Below are 16,037 nucleotides of genomic sequence, written 5' to 3'. Positions count from 1 at the left end.
CTGGAAAAACAGACCTTCCCCAGGTGGCAGGTGTCCCCGGCAGGTGGGGTTCCAGAAGGTTCCCTGGTGCCTGCTGCGCCCCCTGTCCTCCCCGCCAGCCCCTGCCCACCCTCAGGCTGCGGCCACGTAGCTCTGGCCCAGAGGCACCCCGGGGGTGCCGAGTCCATTCCCCAGACCCAGGCGTGCCGGCACTGTCCACTTGGCCTTCGCCCCCACGAAGGCAGGGGTCTGGCTGTCCTGAGGCCCGTCCCCTCCCGCTAAGCGACGCCCCCCGCAGGCGCTGGAGAGGTACTGCCGGACCCAGGCGGGCTTCTCGGGGATCCACAACGTCTACAGCACGGCCCCCCGTCACGACAACAAGCAGCAGAGCTTCTTCCTGGCCGAGACACTCAAGTGAGTGGGCACCCGGGCGGGCAGCCAGGCTCCGTGTCACCGGGGGTCCACGGGGTGGGGGGACGGCCCCAGAGCCGGGCCAGGGGGCGCTTGGGCCCGGCAGTCCCTCCCCTCAGACCGAGCCCAAGTCCAGCCCCAGAATCCACCCTGGACACTCAAGGCCACTTCAGCTCTCCATCGCTCCCTGTCCCAAGTTCTCTGAGACTCCGTCCTCCATGTCAAACAGGACCGTGGTGACGTGCTCCATGTCCCCAGATGGGACAGTGCTCACGCGCCTTCCCTCCAGGCCTGCAGCCTCCCTGCCAGAGCCCCTCCCCCCGCCCTTGCTCCTTGGCTGGGAGTCGGCCACAGCAGACCCTGAGCCTTAAACTGCCCTGGTCAGCTCCTGCCAGTCGCAACCCCTGCCCTGCAGCTAGAGTCCTAGAGTCCCGGCTGTGTCCCCTGTGGTGCCCTGGTGTGCCCTGAGTGTGGAGGGGCCCAGGCAAGAGTTTGGACAGGTACAGGAGGGCCAAGTGGCACCCCCACCTGTCACCCCAGCAACTCAGGAGGCTGAGGCAGGAGGATCACAAGTTTGAGGCCAGCCTCAGCAACTTAGCAAAACCCTAAGTTAAACAAAAAGGGTGTGGCTCAGTGGTAAAGCAACCCTGGGTTCAATCCCCACTGCCAAAAAGAGAAAAGAAGGGTCCAGACAGCAGCACACTCCCGCCCCGGGTCAAGCTGTGTGCCAGCCTCAAGGGTCCTGACGGGGCTGGCACACAGGGCCAGGCAGGCCAAGCTGACTGGGGACCAAGCCAGGTTTAAACCAGGTCCCTTGGATCCCAAACTGGGGGCTTTCCTCGGCGTCCAGTGTCCTTCCTGTGAGCGGTCCTAGGCCTGGACCTTCCTGCCCTCGGCCCCAAGCCCGTCCCCAGCCTCACCGGCTCTTCTCGCTCCCTGCCCTGGGCGCAGATACCTCTATCTCCTGTTCTCTGAGGACGACACGCTCTCCCTGGAAGACTGGGTGTTCAACACGGAGGCCCACCCACTGCCCGTGAACCACTCGGACAGCTCTGGCAGCACCCGGCGCCCATATTGACCGTCCCCGCCGCTCTGGGCGCTCAGCGATGCCTGGCCTCTCGGGGACCACAAGTTTGAGGCCTGCTCCCCCAGGGACGGGAACGCAGGCCCAGCCCCAGGCAGACCCTGGACAGACGACTGGCCACTATTTTTCCTCTGTGAGGACACAGGACCTGGAGTCTCAGCGATGTCACGAGGGCCGCGGTCACACCAATGTGACCGAGGCCAGACATTCCTTTCTACGGAGAATTTCTACGAAACCCACCCCCTCGCCATCGGGGCCATCGCCGTCGGCACTCTGACCCCGAGTGTCCATTCGCTTCCTTGAGTTTGGGGTTTTCTTGTTTGTTTGGTTTTTTGTTTTGTTTTGTTTTTGCTTAATTTGCTTTTCCTTGACACTCGAGCCTCTTACGATGATGAATATCGTTTTCAAAAATCCCGTGCTTGCTCCACGGAGCCCTCCCGATCAGGGACGTGGTGGGCAGCCCCACGCGGTCCTGACCCTCCTCTCATTCCACCGCCTGCTACCCAGCGCTCACCTGGTCAATCATGGGTCATTCACCTTAGGGTTTTGAGGAGGGGCTCCCTTTGATTTGGGCCTAAGTGTTACAGATCACTAGTGCTACTTCCATTATTGTCATGGAAACCTGTGAACTAGAATAAAGGAGTTTATTGAATAAGAAATAAGATTGGGCTCATTGCACACCAGTGACGCTGGGGAAAGTGCCACCACGTCCTCATCAGAAAGAAGAACCAACCAGCGGTGGATCTAAGGTCTAATTTAGTGAACGATTTCAACTTGTATTACTTTCCCTTAAATGGGTCTGAATACATTCAGGAAGCGTGAGGCCGATCCTTTAGTTAAAGTTGGGGATTTAGACTCAGGTTGAGGGTTGGAGGAAGCCCGGAGAGGAGCAGCAACTTGCCTGAGGTCACACAGCCACTAAAGAGCAGAGGTAGTTTCCTGGCCACCCTGGGCCTCTGTTCATGGACTGTCATTCGGCAGATGCTTGGTGAGTGTCTGCAGTGCTGGCCTCGAGGACAGGGACACGGCCAAGTGCAAGACAGTCATAAGCCTGAAGTCAAGGAGGCGGATCATAAAGGCAACCTTGAGCTGGGTGAGGGGCCTGCAGGGGTAGGCACAGGAGACGGGGTGGGCTGAGCCAGCCGTGGCCAGGACCACTCTTAGGGGCCTAGGGGTCCCCTAGGACAGATGACTTTCAAACAAGACCTCAAGATGAGTAGGTGCAGCCATAAGAGTATGCAGCACCCCGCAAGCCCAGACCCCCTTCCCGCCCTCCCGGTACCCGCCACTGCCCCCAGGAGGCCCTGAGACCATGGGCAGGGCAAGGAGCTCGTCCCCACACTGAAGCGAGTCTCGCTCACAACCTGCCCCACGGCTCGAGCCACAGCATGATGCTGAGCCCCTCCCTGTGGCTCTGCTCTTTTCCTTTGTTCTGGGGACTCAGCCCCCAGAATCCTCTTGAGCAGAGCTGTGGGGGCACAGTCCCCACAGCAGGAACCCCGGGGGCCTCGGGGAAATAAGTCGCTGCAGTCTCGCTAGGCCCACTGCAGGTACTAAAAAGCAAAACAAGGAAACCCACTGCACAAACACTGTAGAAAGGTCAGGATATAAAGATAAGCAGGAAGCAAAAATCACTCGCCATCCTACTCTCCAGAATGAATACTGTTAATATTTTCCTCTAGATCTTTTTCTACGAATATATAGAATATATATTTTGCAAACATGGTATCATCCTATGCATACTGTTTTCTTATAATCTGCTTTTGCACTTAACTATACAATGTGAACCTCTTTCCGTGTCAACAAATATACATTTATGTCATCACTCTGCCTGGTTGCGTAGTATTCCCTTGTGTGCTGTATCATACTTCGTTGGTCTAAGCCCTGTTGCTGAGCTTTTGGGTTTGTGTTAGTTTGGGGTCTTAGTTACAAATAATAGAAACCAATTCTCTCTAACTTAAAAAAATATATATGTATTGAAATGCTGTGGGGTGACTCTTGGAATCTCAGGAAAGAGAAGAGCCAGACCTCAAGAAAGACCAGAAAGGTTTTAGTTGCCAGGAATCCTGAAAGAATGAGGGAGCGGCCTCCCCAGACACCATCAGGATGGATGAATCCAAAGTCTCCAGGTCCTCCCGTGTCTCCTGTCCAGTCGGCCCCACCTGGGTCATGAGCCTGCCCCGAGCCAAGGGTAGGGCCAGCATCTTGATTAACAGATCCACCGAGATCCCGTGCAATGGGCAACGGACTGTTCCCTGGAGGGAAATCAGATTTGTTACCAAAATAAGGGCCCCGCGGGCCGGAGAGGCGCGAGCAGGGGCCTGATGCAGGCTGCTTTGATTTTCCAGGGTAAAGGGAGCTTTGAAGAACGCGCCGCCGACCTTCGCTCTGGCTACCCTTGTCCGATTGTTTCCAGAGTGTCCTCTCCCACAGTGTCTCTCCTCTCCAAGCCGCTTTGCAGTGCCCCAGCCCCAGGCTCCCTGCTGGGCCCATGTCACTGTCCCCTCCACACTCCCCAGAATCCTGTTCTCTGCTTTATTGCTGAGAGCAACTTGTAACAATGAATATTTTAAACTCCATCCTCCAGGAGGGCTCTTGCTGGGGGAGACATCGCCTTTTGGCAGTTTATCTCGGTTCCAGGGATGAAAATAAGGAAGACCAGGGTGGAATGGGAAGGGGGGGCGTGGGGGTGAGTCAGCCTCCCTGGAACTGGGGGCTCCTCCAGCCCAGCCTGAACCAGACTTCCCCAGCAGCAACACCCCCTGCGGGGCCAGCAGGCGGCCAGTTCTAAGCCTCTCCTTGGCCCTTGCTGAAGCTGGAACTTCCTTTACCACCTGTTTTCTTCATCCGTGGGCTTGAGGCTGGTTCCTTCCCAGACCCTGAGCCCTGCAGAGCGTCACACCTCGGGTGGGGTGGGGGATGCACAGCCCTGTTCCAGATGCCTGTGTTTAAATGATCATGCCTTTGACCGTCCAGCCAAATATATTGGGAAGAAAAGCAAACTTGGAAAATCTGATTTAAAAGGCAGCATTCTGCTGGGCGTGGTGGCGCGGACCTATAATCCCAGGACTGGGGAGGCTGAGGCAGGAGGATTGCAAGTTTGAGGCCAGCCTCAGCAGCTTCGTGAGATCTTGTCTCAAAATAAGACCCAAGGGCCGGGGATGTGGCTCAGGGCCCCTGGGTTCAATCCCCAGCACCTAAATAATTAAATAAAGGCAGCCTCCCTGAGATCAGGATGTGATTCTCAGCTCTGCTTCTTTGCTCCAGGGAGGTGACCCACTGTGACTCGAGAGAGGGCTGGAGGTGGAGAGTGGGCAGGTCCACCAGCTTCCCCCCCCCCGGGTCTGTCCTTGGAAGTCTGTAGTTGCCCGTGTCACCGAGCTGTCCACCATCTGTGATGAATGCTGACTCACCTGCTGTCGGGGGTCAGCAGGGGCTAAGGCTGTTTCTCGAATCTGAAAGTATCTGTTTGGTTTCCTGTATTCGGAGCAGGATTTTGCTCCCGCTCAGCCTGTCTCTTCAGTCGGAGCTTCTCGAACTTGAATGTGCCTGTGAATCGTCTGGGACCTTGTTAAAAGGGCAGCTTCCCGTTCAGGAGGCCTGGCTCGGAGACAGTGCTGCTTCTCTAACAGGCTCCCAGGAGATGCCAGGGTCCTGGGGCTGCATGGAGCAGCGAGGCCTCAGGTAGTAGCCACTCATTTGCCATCTACCTTTTATTTGTGTCCCTGGAGCTGAAACTGCTCCAGAGGGGAGTCAAGGGGCTCAGGCGTTGGGGTGGCATCTACAGGTACCTCGGCTGCAAAGGCTCCGACCTCAAACAGCTGTGCCTGTCACCTGTGTCCAGGTGACCCTTCCCCAGGACAGTCAGGACGAGACAGGATCAGGCAGCTGGTGGCTGGGAACGATGCACCAGGTGGAGCTCTCTGCACACCCCGCCACCTGCGTGGGCGGGTCCTGAGCATTTCAAATGTGGTCAGTGCGCCTGCGGAGCTCGATTTTTAAGTTTTATTTCATTTTAATTAAATCTAAATAGCCATATGTGGTACTGACTTAGAATTGGAATTTAGGAAGTCAGTGCCCAGCTCATGCCCCACCGGACCCTCCACCACCTGCATTGTTACAAAATAATCTTACCATAAAACATACTGTTTGGAGACTCAAGGGTCCCCTGAAACATACCTGGGTATTTTTACACTCGTTCCGAGTCTCTGTCTCCTGCACAAGCCCTGGTCGCTGTTTAGTTTGGGCTCTCTCACCCGTGGTTTACCTTCAGATGTCAGGTCAGCTGGGAGGCCGAGAGGAAAGAGGCCCCCCTGGGCTGGAACCCGGTGGAGCAGCATTCAACTCTGCTCTGACCTCTCCCTGGGCTGTGTGGCCTTGGGCAAGCTCCTTAACCCCTCTGAGCTCTGCCTTTCCGTCTGTTTCCAAGGTTAATTGAGTCCCCGCCCCATGTGGGAACTCCATCCCTGGGAGCCTCGCCATCGTGAACTTCTTGGTAAATTGTAAAACCTCGCTGTGAACGCGAGGCAAACACTGCTGTCAGAAAATCTCCTTTTTAAACAAAACGCTCGGAAACTGCATCAAGCGGGCCCAGGAGACGGCCCAAGCTCTCAGAGCAATAAATCTGAGCGTGTTCGGCTTCTCGCACTGAGCAGGCCTGTTGTCGTGAGCCCTGCGCATCCGGAAGTTGGGAAACTGGGATGGAGATGGGTCCACCGTCCTGAGGCTTCGGGTGGCTGTGGGCGATGCCCCACAGGGCAGGGGCCAGGCGGGAGCAAGGTGCCGGGACCTGGCCGGGAGGTGGCCTAGAGGCGCTCTGCTGGGGGGGACGGGGGTCCATTTTGTTTTCCCTCTTCATCCCGGGACAGTGAGGCCCCAAACGGTTTGCTCTGATCAACAGCTGTCGGGCCTCTGGTGGCCTCCAGGGAAGTCCCCTGCCTCCTCTCTGCCACTGCCACACCCCTCGTCTCCCCACCAGGCATAAGTGAGCCCGAGTCCAGGGCGTCCTCACCCCACTCCTGACCTTGGCTGTTCCAAGTAAGAATTAAAAGTATCCAGTGTCCCCTTGGCTTTAAAGGCTCCCTGGGGACAGCATGCACGTGACCTCGTGACCTCGGTAACAGTGTAACTCAGGGTTCCTTCCAGAAGCCCTGGTGCCCCGGGAACCCAGCCTGGAAAAGCCGTGGACAGGTGGAGTCTTTCCTTCAGAAACCCCGCCCCAGGGTCCCCAAGGCGCCCACACCCCCTGCGTGGACTCCCCACCCCCACTGTCACCTCCCCCAGGGGGCTTCCGCTGGCGCCCCACCCTCCCTTGGCCGCAGCTTTTAAACACCCCCTGGCCTGGGCCGTGTCCAGGAGGGCTTGGCCTGAGCACAGGTTCCCAGGAGTCGCCCTCCGTGGACTGAGCGCGCCCAGAGGGCAGGAGCCTTGTCTCCTCACCCTGGTGCCCCAGACTGGCTGGGGACTCGGGGACTCATCCTCCACCTGGCCTCCGCCCACGCTGAATGGTTGAGAATGGACACCAGGACGGGGCAGGGAGAGGGTGACTTATTTTATTGCGGGGCCTCTACAGGTGGCCTTGCTATGGGCCAAGGTCAGGGGTTCTCTCACTAATGAGCAGAAAGGTCCCAGGAAGAGGGGGTGCTGGTCACGGGGCCCGCGGCTAACGCAGTGAGGATGTCGGGGCTCAGCCCTCCCCCAGCACCTGAGTCTCCACCTCGTCCTGTGGAGACACCGGGAAGACAGGCCAGCCTTGCGGTCACCCAGGGCTGTGGCCATCGGCTCGTGCAGACCATCCAGCCCTGGCTCACGAGGCCCTGGGCAGCCACCGCTACGCCCAGGAGCTGCCCTGGCCTGGGGTGGGAGCCAGCTTCCGTCCAAGGAATGGCGCGATCACCAGATCAGTGGCTCTCGGCGTGTAGCCCACAGCCCAGCGGCCCCTGGGAGCCTGCAGAGACCAGTCTCTTGGGTCCCACCTGAGACCTGCTGAGCTGGCAGCTCTGGGGGAACCAGCCCTGGGTCACCCTCAGCCACCTCCTGCCCACCCAGGGAAAGCCCTCACCAGGCCTGTCCCCAGCCCCTCACTCCAGCCCCATATCCCTGGGAGCTCCTGGATCGCCCGCACTGAACCAGGTAAGAAGAAAACCACACCTGTGGACAGTGGGCACCCCTCCAGCCACACCGTCTGCCCCTCAAAAACCACTTCTCTTAATTCACAGTGAAATCTGCACCATAAAAATTGGAAGAAAAAAAGAAAGAAAACTAACATCCAAAGTCTTCCTCACCACTTTTCCCTCACTCTTGGCCAGGTGGCTGCAGCAGCCCTAGCTGCCTTCCTGGGCTGTCCCCTCCCTCACTAGTATGTTCCCTTTCACCTCCACTGTCCAGTGAGCCTGGTCCCAGGCTTCCAGAGCAGCCTCGAGACGGCTTAAAGAACCCAGCGCCAGACCTGGGTCAGAAAGTGCAAACCCCTTCCCTCTGGGCTGGTCCCAGCAAAACAACACCCCAGAGCCCCAAACCTGACCCACAATGCCCTCACCTGAGCACCAAGGGGCTGCGTGGCCCTGACTGCCACTACCCCCCACGGCTCTCTGGTGTCACCAACCCGGCTTCTGCAGGAAACCACCCACCTGCTCTCTGTGACCTTGCTTCTCCTTATTAGGTCCCCTGGGCAGCTGGGTCCCTCCCCTGAGGGACACCTGAGCCTCCTCCTGGCCTCTGGTGCTCAGGACACAGTGGGCCCTCCTCTTCCCTCTAGCTTGACTTCCAGCGGCTCAGTGCTGCCCAGGAGGAAGCCCCCCTGCAGCTCCCTCAGCCTGAATGTCTTGGTTCCACCTTCACTTTTCCATGGTTCTGGGGATTCAAGCCAGTCCTGTTTCTCCTTGAGTTTTTGGTTTGGTTTGCAGCACTCTGGGTAGAACCCAGCCCTGGAGGCCAGGCAAGCCCTCTACCCCTGAGCCACACCCGCTGCCCTCTGCTTGAGCTTTTAAGTGAACTTTAAAAATATATTTTTTTAATTAAGGAAAATGGATGCAGTAAGGTAGAACATATACCCCCCTCAAATGTCCAGCTCAAAGATGCTGCTAATTGTCCAAGCCTATAGACCCACCACCATGACCAAGTTCTAGAATGTTTTCAATACCCAGAAAGCTCCCTGCCAAGATCTGCCACCCCAGAGCAAGCCCTAGGGCACCTCTTTCACCATTGATTAATTTCAGGCACAAAATTTCAAAATTCCCTTCTTGGGCCAGGCACAGTGGCACACACCTGTAATCCCAGCAACTCGGGAGGCTGAGGCAGGAGGATTGCAAGTTCAAAGCCAGCCTCAGCAACAGTGAGGTGCTAAGCAACTCAATGAGACCTTGTCTCTAAATAAAAGACAAAATAGGGCTAGGGATGTGGCTCAGTGGTTGCATGCCCCTGAGTCTAAATCCCAGTACAAAAAAAATCCCTTCTTGGTATTTGAATTATAAAAATTCCACTGAATTGTGAGTGTGTGTGTGTGTGTGTGTGTGTGTGTGTTGATATTATTCAGCCATTTTTAAAAAAGAAAATTCTGTCATTTACAGAAACAAGGATGGAACAGGAGGATGTTCTGTTAAATGAAATAAGTCAGGCACAGAAAGACAAATACCACATGTTCTCATCTGGGCGAGCATTACAGAGAATTAGAGCAGCTTTTCCTAACAGCAGTGACTCCCAGGCCTGCGGATGCCCACGGGGGACGGAAGGCAGGAGGAAGCCCGGCGTCTCTGCCCTCCTGTGGCATCTGTCTCCCTTATGACCTTAACCTTGGGTTGGTGCCGCTCAGCACAGCGTAGGCATGTTAGTGACCTAAGGAGTGGAATAGCAGGTACCAGCCCTGAACTCACCCGTCCCGTCCCCCTTCAAGAGTGAGGACACTGAGATAAGAGTGACTAGGATATTTTCAAGATTTGCCGGGACAGTCAACTGCCAGACCCTTGGGGCAGTACGTCAAGGTCTCCAGTCCGTCCCTGAACCTACAGTGGCCCTGAATTCCAGGAAGAGCAGAGGGATCCCCCTGCGATGACATCACCCCCTAAAGGGGAGCAGTGACCCATGACAGGAACTGAGGCTGTCCCCGCTAGGCAGGAGTGATCCTCCCATGGGGACCAAATGTCCCCTTTACGTGATGAGGACATCTCCAGAGTCACCTTGCAGAGTCGGTCCTGAGCTAATGGCCAAGCAGATGGTGGCCTGACCAGGGTGACTTATCCACCAGCTGCACCTTAGAAGCCCCCCCACCCCCCGTGTGTTCATCAGTTTTTCTTCCCTGTGACCAAAATACTGGACAAGAACAACCCCAAGGGAGGGAAGTTTGATTTTGTCTCACGGTTTCAGTCCACGCCCAGCAGCTTCCCTGGCTCTGGGCTTGAGGTGAGGCAGGACATGAAGGTGGAAGGAGCCAGTCCACCCGTGACAGCCAGAAAGCAGAGAGAAAGGGGGGAAGGTGCCAGGAATAAGATAAAGTCCCCAAGGGCATGTCCCCAGGCACCTACTTCCTCCAGCTGGGTGCCACCCCCTCCTAAGAGTCCATTCAAATTCTTAGTCCATCGAATGGATTAATCCGCTGACCAGCTTGGAGCTCATCATTTCTTAAAAGCCTGTCCTCTGAACCCCGCTGCACTGGGGACCAAGCCTTCAATGCATGAGCCTGTGGGGGACACTCCAGATCCAAGCTGTAACCTCAATGTTAAGCCGGGTGTGGTAGCGCACGAGGGTAATCCCAGCAGCTTGGAGGCTGAGGCAGGAGGATCAAAAGTGCAAAGCCAGCCTCAACAGGAACTTAGCGAGGCCCTAAGCAGCTTAGGAAGACTCTGTCTGTAAATAAAATATAAAAAGGGCAACCCTTCACCCAAGGACTCCGATAGCAGAAGCTACAAAGTTGACCTCATAGAAGCTGAGAGCAGAACAGCGGTTCCCAGTAGTTCCCTGGGAGTGTGGGACATGGAGGGAGAGGGAGGTGGCCATGGGACAGAGGAGCAGTTGGACGTGAGGAATAAGTCTCAGTGTTTTGCAGCACAGGAGGAGAACGGTGCTTGACAACAATGAACCGAAAATAACCGATGCAGAGGGCACTGGGCATCTAGGGCAGCCTCGCTGACCCCGAGCCACCATCGGCTCCTCCACACGTGGCCTGGGAGCAGGAGACGCAGGACGCAGGACGGGACTGCCTCCGTCCCCCTCCTGTGAGATATTGTTTTGATTCTTCAGCTTCTTTTTTTTTTTTTGGCTTGGTGAGGAACCTTGTCACCAAGCGCGCTGGCTAAATGCTACCAACAAGCCGGAGCTCCCAGGGGTCATGCGGCATCTCAGACCCTGTGGTCAAGAAATCTGGCGCTGCAGCGACCTTCTCCAGGTAGACAGGGCTGCAGCCTGCTCTGTGCACAAGGGCTCTGCTTCCCTCCAGTACGCGCAGGCCGGCTGCTGAGGGGGCAGAATGACCGCTGCCGAGAACCAAAGCAGGCGCGGGACGGTCTGCCCGGGGACATGCGGGTCAGCAGCCGCACACCTTCGCCGTCCCCTCTGCCCTTCCTTTGGCTTGGCCTGTGACAGTCAGTGGCATGACCAGGACAGGATTCCCCCGTGACCTGGAGCATGTTCCCCTCCTCTACTAGGGCGAGGTGCCCTCTCAGGGGGCGAGAGTGGCCTCAGTTCTAAGAGTGGACAGCGCGGGTCTTCTTCTCTCAAAAGGAGACGACCGTCAGCCACCGAGGAGGAGCTGACCTGAGTGAAACGAGAAGTGAGTTCTCCATGGAAAAAAGGAACAGAGGAAACAGGCAGTTGGGACAAAGAGCCGGCGTCGGAAGAGCAGAGGGGAAGACGGAGCCCAGGGCTGCCGACGGCTCTGCTGAGGAGGGGCCACCAATGAGGACAGGAAGATGGGGGACGACCAGCCGGAGCTGATGGAGGGTGATGAAACAGAGGACGACAGAGGCCTTGCCAATGGCGGGGACGACTCTTAAGCACATGGTGGGGTTTAGAAATCTCGTCCCCCTTTTTTTTTGGTATCTGGGATTGAACCCAGGGCGCTTGCTAAGTTGGTTAGGGCCTCTCTGAATTGCTAAGGCTGACTTTGAACTCATGATCCTCCTGCCTCAGCCTCCAGAGCTGCTGCAATTACAGGCATGTGCCACCATGCCTGGCTTGTCCCACTGTTGCTTGACCTAGGCACTGGTCCAAGACCACAATTCCACCAGACCCTCTCCCCTGCCCTCTGCAGCATGGGCTCACGGTTCTCCCTCCCCTCGTCCCTCCTGCGTCACTGATTCACACACACAAAAACAACCACAAGAAATTATTAGTGTCTGAAGTGACCCATATGCCAGTCACCTCTGTGATGGATACAGTTGTATACATGTGTTAAAATGCCACATTGTACTCCTATAAATATATACAATTGCTACATGTTAATTAAAATTTTTCTTTATGTTTTAAAAAATTCCACTGAGTTTTCTGTCCTTACTTGTAAGAGATTGTTTATAACAATGTGTCTCCTGTGGAATGAGGTGCCTCAAGCTTTCCTGTGTGGACATCCTTCCCTCCCCTTTCATGGTTGAAAACTCCTAGACACACAATTAAAATCAGCATTCATAAAATCAAGCATCTCAGATGCAGCCTGAGGCACAACTCCCTCATTCGGGTGACCAGTGACCGGCTCAGCCCAGTTTGGACCTCTCGGCTTTTAGGACTGAGTGTCCTTCATCCCAGCCCTGACCCATCAGTCCAGAAGAAGCAGGAGGACCCCTCACCCCAGCCGCATTCTTGCCTTGGCCCAGCTCAAAACAGGCAGGTCACAGGGAGCAGAATCTGGGACAGGGAACCCAGTACCATCTGCTGGGCCCGACCTTGACCATGAGAAGGTCCCCAAATGTCAAACTCGTTTTGGGTAGCGTGTGTGGAACTCTGCCGACTTTCCATTTTGAAGTCTCCCCACTCCCACTCCAGTCCTGGGCGAGCGACAGGATGGAGAAGAGGGTATTTTTACAAAAAGGAAAATTTCTTTTGGATTTAGGGATTCAATATCCAGGACTCGAAAAATCTCACCCAGAAACCTCTGCTGCTCGCTCCTGTCAGCTGCTTCTCATCCTTGAAGGAGGAGCCTGTGAAAATGTTCCTCATGTCCCCAACTAACCGGGGATGGGGCCTGGGCATTATTCTCCCTCAAAGACCCCAGGCAGCCGGTGGGCACCGGGCTAGCTAAGCCAGAGTCTCTGCTCCACAGTGCTGAGGTCCCAGTGTGGATTCCTCCCCCCGGATTAAACTATGTCCCCAGCCACGGAGGATGGGGTCCCAGCAGACTTCCCTGACCTCGGGACACAGATCTCTCTCCTGGCTTGGACAGTACAGAGCCAAGCCTCTCTGGACCCCTAAATCCCGTCCGCCTTCCAGCTCATCAGCGCCTCGCTCCGTGCCCATGAAGCCAGACATGGCGGAGCACAGCGGCATCACAACCACACAGTCCAAAGTCTGCTTCTCCTCTCCCTCCTTGGGCCACTTCACTGCTCCCTGTGGCTCTAAATGTCATTTGTAACCTGTCAACTCCCAAACTGAGAGACATGCCCCACCTTCCCCATACTTTATAGCTCCAGATGCACACGAAGGGCCTCCCACACCTTGATGCTCCCCACCCTCCCGTCAAGAGCCCTCGGGCTGGCAGATGGGCAGCAGCTTCTCCGCAGCCCCAGCCCCTCCAGGCTCCAGCCATCTGAGTTCAAGGCCAAGGCTGGTGTTGGCTTCCCTCGCCGTCCACCTCTAACCCACCAGCAAGCCCCATCTCTGGCGCATTCCCAGCCTCTACAATGCCCTGCCCAGCAAGCCCAGGTCCTCCCCCGCCTGGGGGATGTCACCAGCTTCCCATGTCCCTCTTCCCTATGTTTACTCTCTGCGCAGACACCACAGGGTGCCTTAGAAAAGCCACACAGGGGCTGGGGGTGAAGCTCAGTGGTAGAGTGCTTACCTATCTGGGTTTGATTCTTGGCACCACCTAAAAATAAATAAATAAAGTAAAGGTATTGTGAGCCTCTCCAACTCAAAAACAAACCAAAAAAGGACCAAACCGGCTTCATCGGGACATCATTTCTATGCCAAAAAACTGCACCCATTTGAAGTATGTAATTGATATGGTTTTAAAAACATACCCATACCCTCAGCATTGGGCAGACATCACCAGTATGGAATTTCAGAACATGTTATGGCCTCAGAAAGAAACCTTGTACCCATCAGCAGTCTCTCCCCCCCTCCCTCTGCCCGTCCCCCTCCAGCCCCTGGCGACCACTCTCGGCCTGGGCTGGGCACCTCACAAAGCTGAATCTTATAGCCTGTGTCTTAGCGTTGGCTTCTTCACTCAGCATAATGCCGTTGAGGTTTAACCATGCCAACCGCAGGTGTGCCTCCTTCCTCTGAAATGCCAAATAAGGCCCATTGTATAGATAGGTATGCCACATTTTGTTTATTATGTGTCAAAGGAAATTTGGGGGTGGTATGCTTTGGGGCTACTAGAGTTCTTAAAAAAATGTGACACATTGCCCCCCACACACACCTGCTGCTTAAAACCCCACAAGGGTTTAGCATCACATGTAAAGTGAAATTTGTCATCGTGCCTGCAAGATTCTGGATGCCCCAACCTCTGTCACTGAGTCTCTCCACTGTTACTCTCCCACGGTTCATGCTGCCTTCTTCCAGCTTCTTGAACACACCACACCTTTGTCTGTCTCAGGGCCTTTGCACTTGCTGCTGCCTCTTCTCTCCATGGAGGATGCCCCTCCCTCCATTCTTCACATGGATGGGTGGTTCTTTGCATTCAGGTTGCAATGAAAATGTCACCTCCTACCCAAAGTTGTCCACCCCCCGCCTGTGTCCTTCTGAACCAAAGTGCCCTTACTCCCTCACACTAACCAATATCTGAAGTTATCTTGTTGGCATGCTTCTCACCTCCCTCCTCCTGACAGGACACTCAGCTCTAAGAGAGGAGCCTTGTCTTCCTGACTTCATCCCTACTGTGTTCTTGGGGCCTAGAATAGCTCCTGGCACATAGTAGGCTCTCAGTTTATTGTGAGGACCACCCAGTCCAGGCATGCTAAAGCTATTTCTGCCATGGCCCCAGCAACCTCCCTTTCCCAGAGTGACACTTTGCTCCCAAATGCTGGTCTTTTTTGTTGTTGTTGGTGGTGTTTATTTGTTTGTTTGTTTTTGTTTTCTGGTGGGGGTGGGTGGGAGGAACTAAGGATTGAACCCAGGGGCATTTATCCACTGAGCCACATTCTCAGCCTTTTTTATGTTTTATTTTGAAACAGGGTCTCCCTAAGCTGCTTAGGGCCTCACTAGGTTGCTGAGGCTGGCCTTGGACTTTCAGTCCTCCTGTCTCAGCCTCCTGAGCTGCTAGGATTACAGACCTGCACCACCACAGTCGGCTTCCAAGGCTGGTCTTATCATTAGGCACCAAGACGTTAGAGGCTGGGGTTAGGGGAAATCACCCATCTCTCCAGGGTCCCAAACAATAGAAGAGAAACAAAAAAATAGAAAGTCAAATGGCCCTCTGTGTGGTTCACTGACCCTGGGGGAGCTCAATTGGAAAACTGGAGAGCAGCAGCGCCCCCTGCAGGAGAAACGCTCATTCCTGCCTAGTGAGTCCCCCCAGGTAGCCAGAAAGTAGAAGAAAGGGTAGGGTAGGCAGGATGTGTGTGTGTGTGTGTGTGTGTGTGTGTGTGTGAGAGAGAGAGAGAGAGAGAGAGAGAGAGAGAGAGAGAGAGAGAGACAGACAGACAGACAGACAAACAGACACAGAGAGAGCAGGCACTAGAGAGAGGCAGGACCCCACACCTCCTTAATACGGTACAGCCAGGTCAGGGCCTCCCTCTTCCCTGGGTGGGTGGAGTGGTCGGGAGTGTTCACTGCAGCAAGGAGTGTGGGGACCAGAACTTCCTCACCTCCAGGCAGAAGCAGGACAGTGGGAGGAGAGGCCACACCCAGCAGTCTGTAGCACATCCCGTGGCTAAATGTCCCTCTCTTCTGGGGACTCTGCATTGTCTCCAGGACAAAGTCCAGACTTTTGTCAAGGTAGCCAGAGCCCAAGCCTGTCTCTCTGGGCTCTTCTCCCTTCAACTGCCCCAGGTCCCTCTGCTCAAATCCATGGCCCATGTCCTTGCAGCGCCATGGACACTTCATGCCTGTGGACCTCCCTCTGCCTCTGCTCTTCCCGCATGCTGTGACTGGCCACCTCTGGGTCTCCAGCCCGCTGGACCTCTGCTCTGTGCAGCCTCTTCTGAGTCAGTCAGGAGGCCCCATCTCTGCATGCCTCCCTCTTGGGGCACACGACAGGACAAGGGTCACGGTGCCCTCTGACATGTCTGGAGGGGCAGAGGCTGTTTTGTTCTCTGATGGAACCCTGATCCCCAGAAGAGACTGGAGCAGACCCTTAATAAATATGTGTTGGTGGAAGATTGAATGAGTTCCACGGTAACCGCTCTCCTGCTCCAGGAAGGACCTGGAGTCTGAGGCAAGCTCTGCCCCACTGCCAGTGCCCAGAGCTGCTACCTCCCCA

The 16,037-nt window shown here is 55.6% G+C and overlaps 1 protein-coding gene across 3 annotated transcripts in view; it reads left to right on the top strand.

Moving 5' to 3' along the window:
• Positions 1–3,299, top strand: part of Man1c1 (mannosidase alpha class 1C member 1) — a 112,787-nt gene extending 109,488 nt beyond the window's left edge. For all 3 annotated transcript variants that reach the window (XM_046469476.2, XM_046469478.2, XM_046469477.2), the window contains 2 exons: positions 278–393; positions 1,342–3,299. In XM_046469476.2, the coding sequence (XP_046325432.1) occupies positions 278–393; positions 1,342–1,468 (243 nt within the window). In that variant the 3' untranslated portion in view covers positions 1,469–3,299. The remainder of the gene's footprint in view (positions 1–277; positions 394–1,341) is intronic.
• The last annotated feature ends 12,738 nt before the right edge of the window (positions 3,300–16,037 follow it).

The sequence above is a fragment of the Marmota monax genome, unplaced genomic scaffold (assembly GCF_021218885.2).
Source record: "Marmota monax isolate L192 unplaced genomic scaffold, Marmota_monax_Labrador192_F-V1.1 WCK01_AAM20220418_F8-fsc00008, whole genome shotgun sequence".
Lineage (NCBI taxonomy): Eukaryota > Metazoa > Chordata > Mammalia > Rodentia > Sciuridae > Marmota > Marmota monax.
Note: the sequence above shows the minus strand (reverse complement) of the source record. Positions and strands in the feature narration are given on the sequence as shown.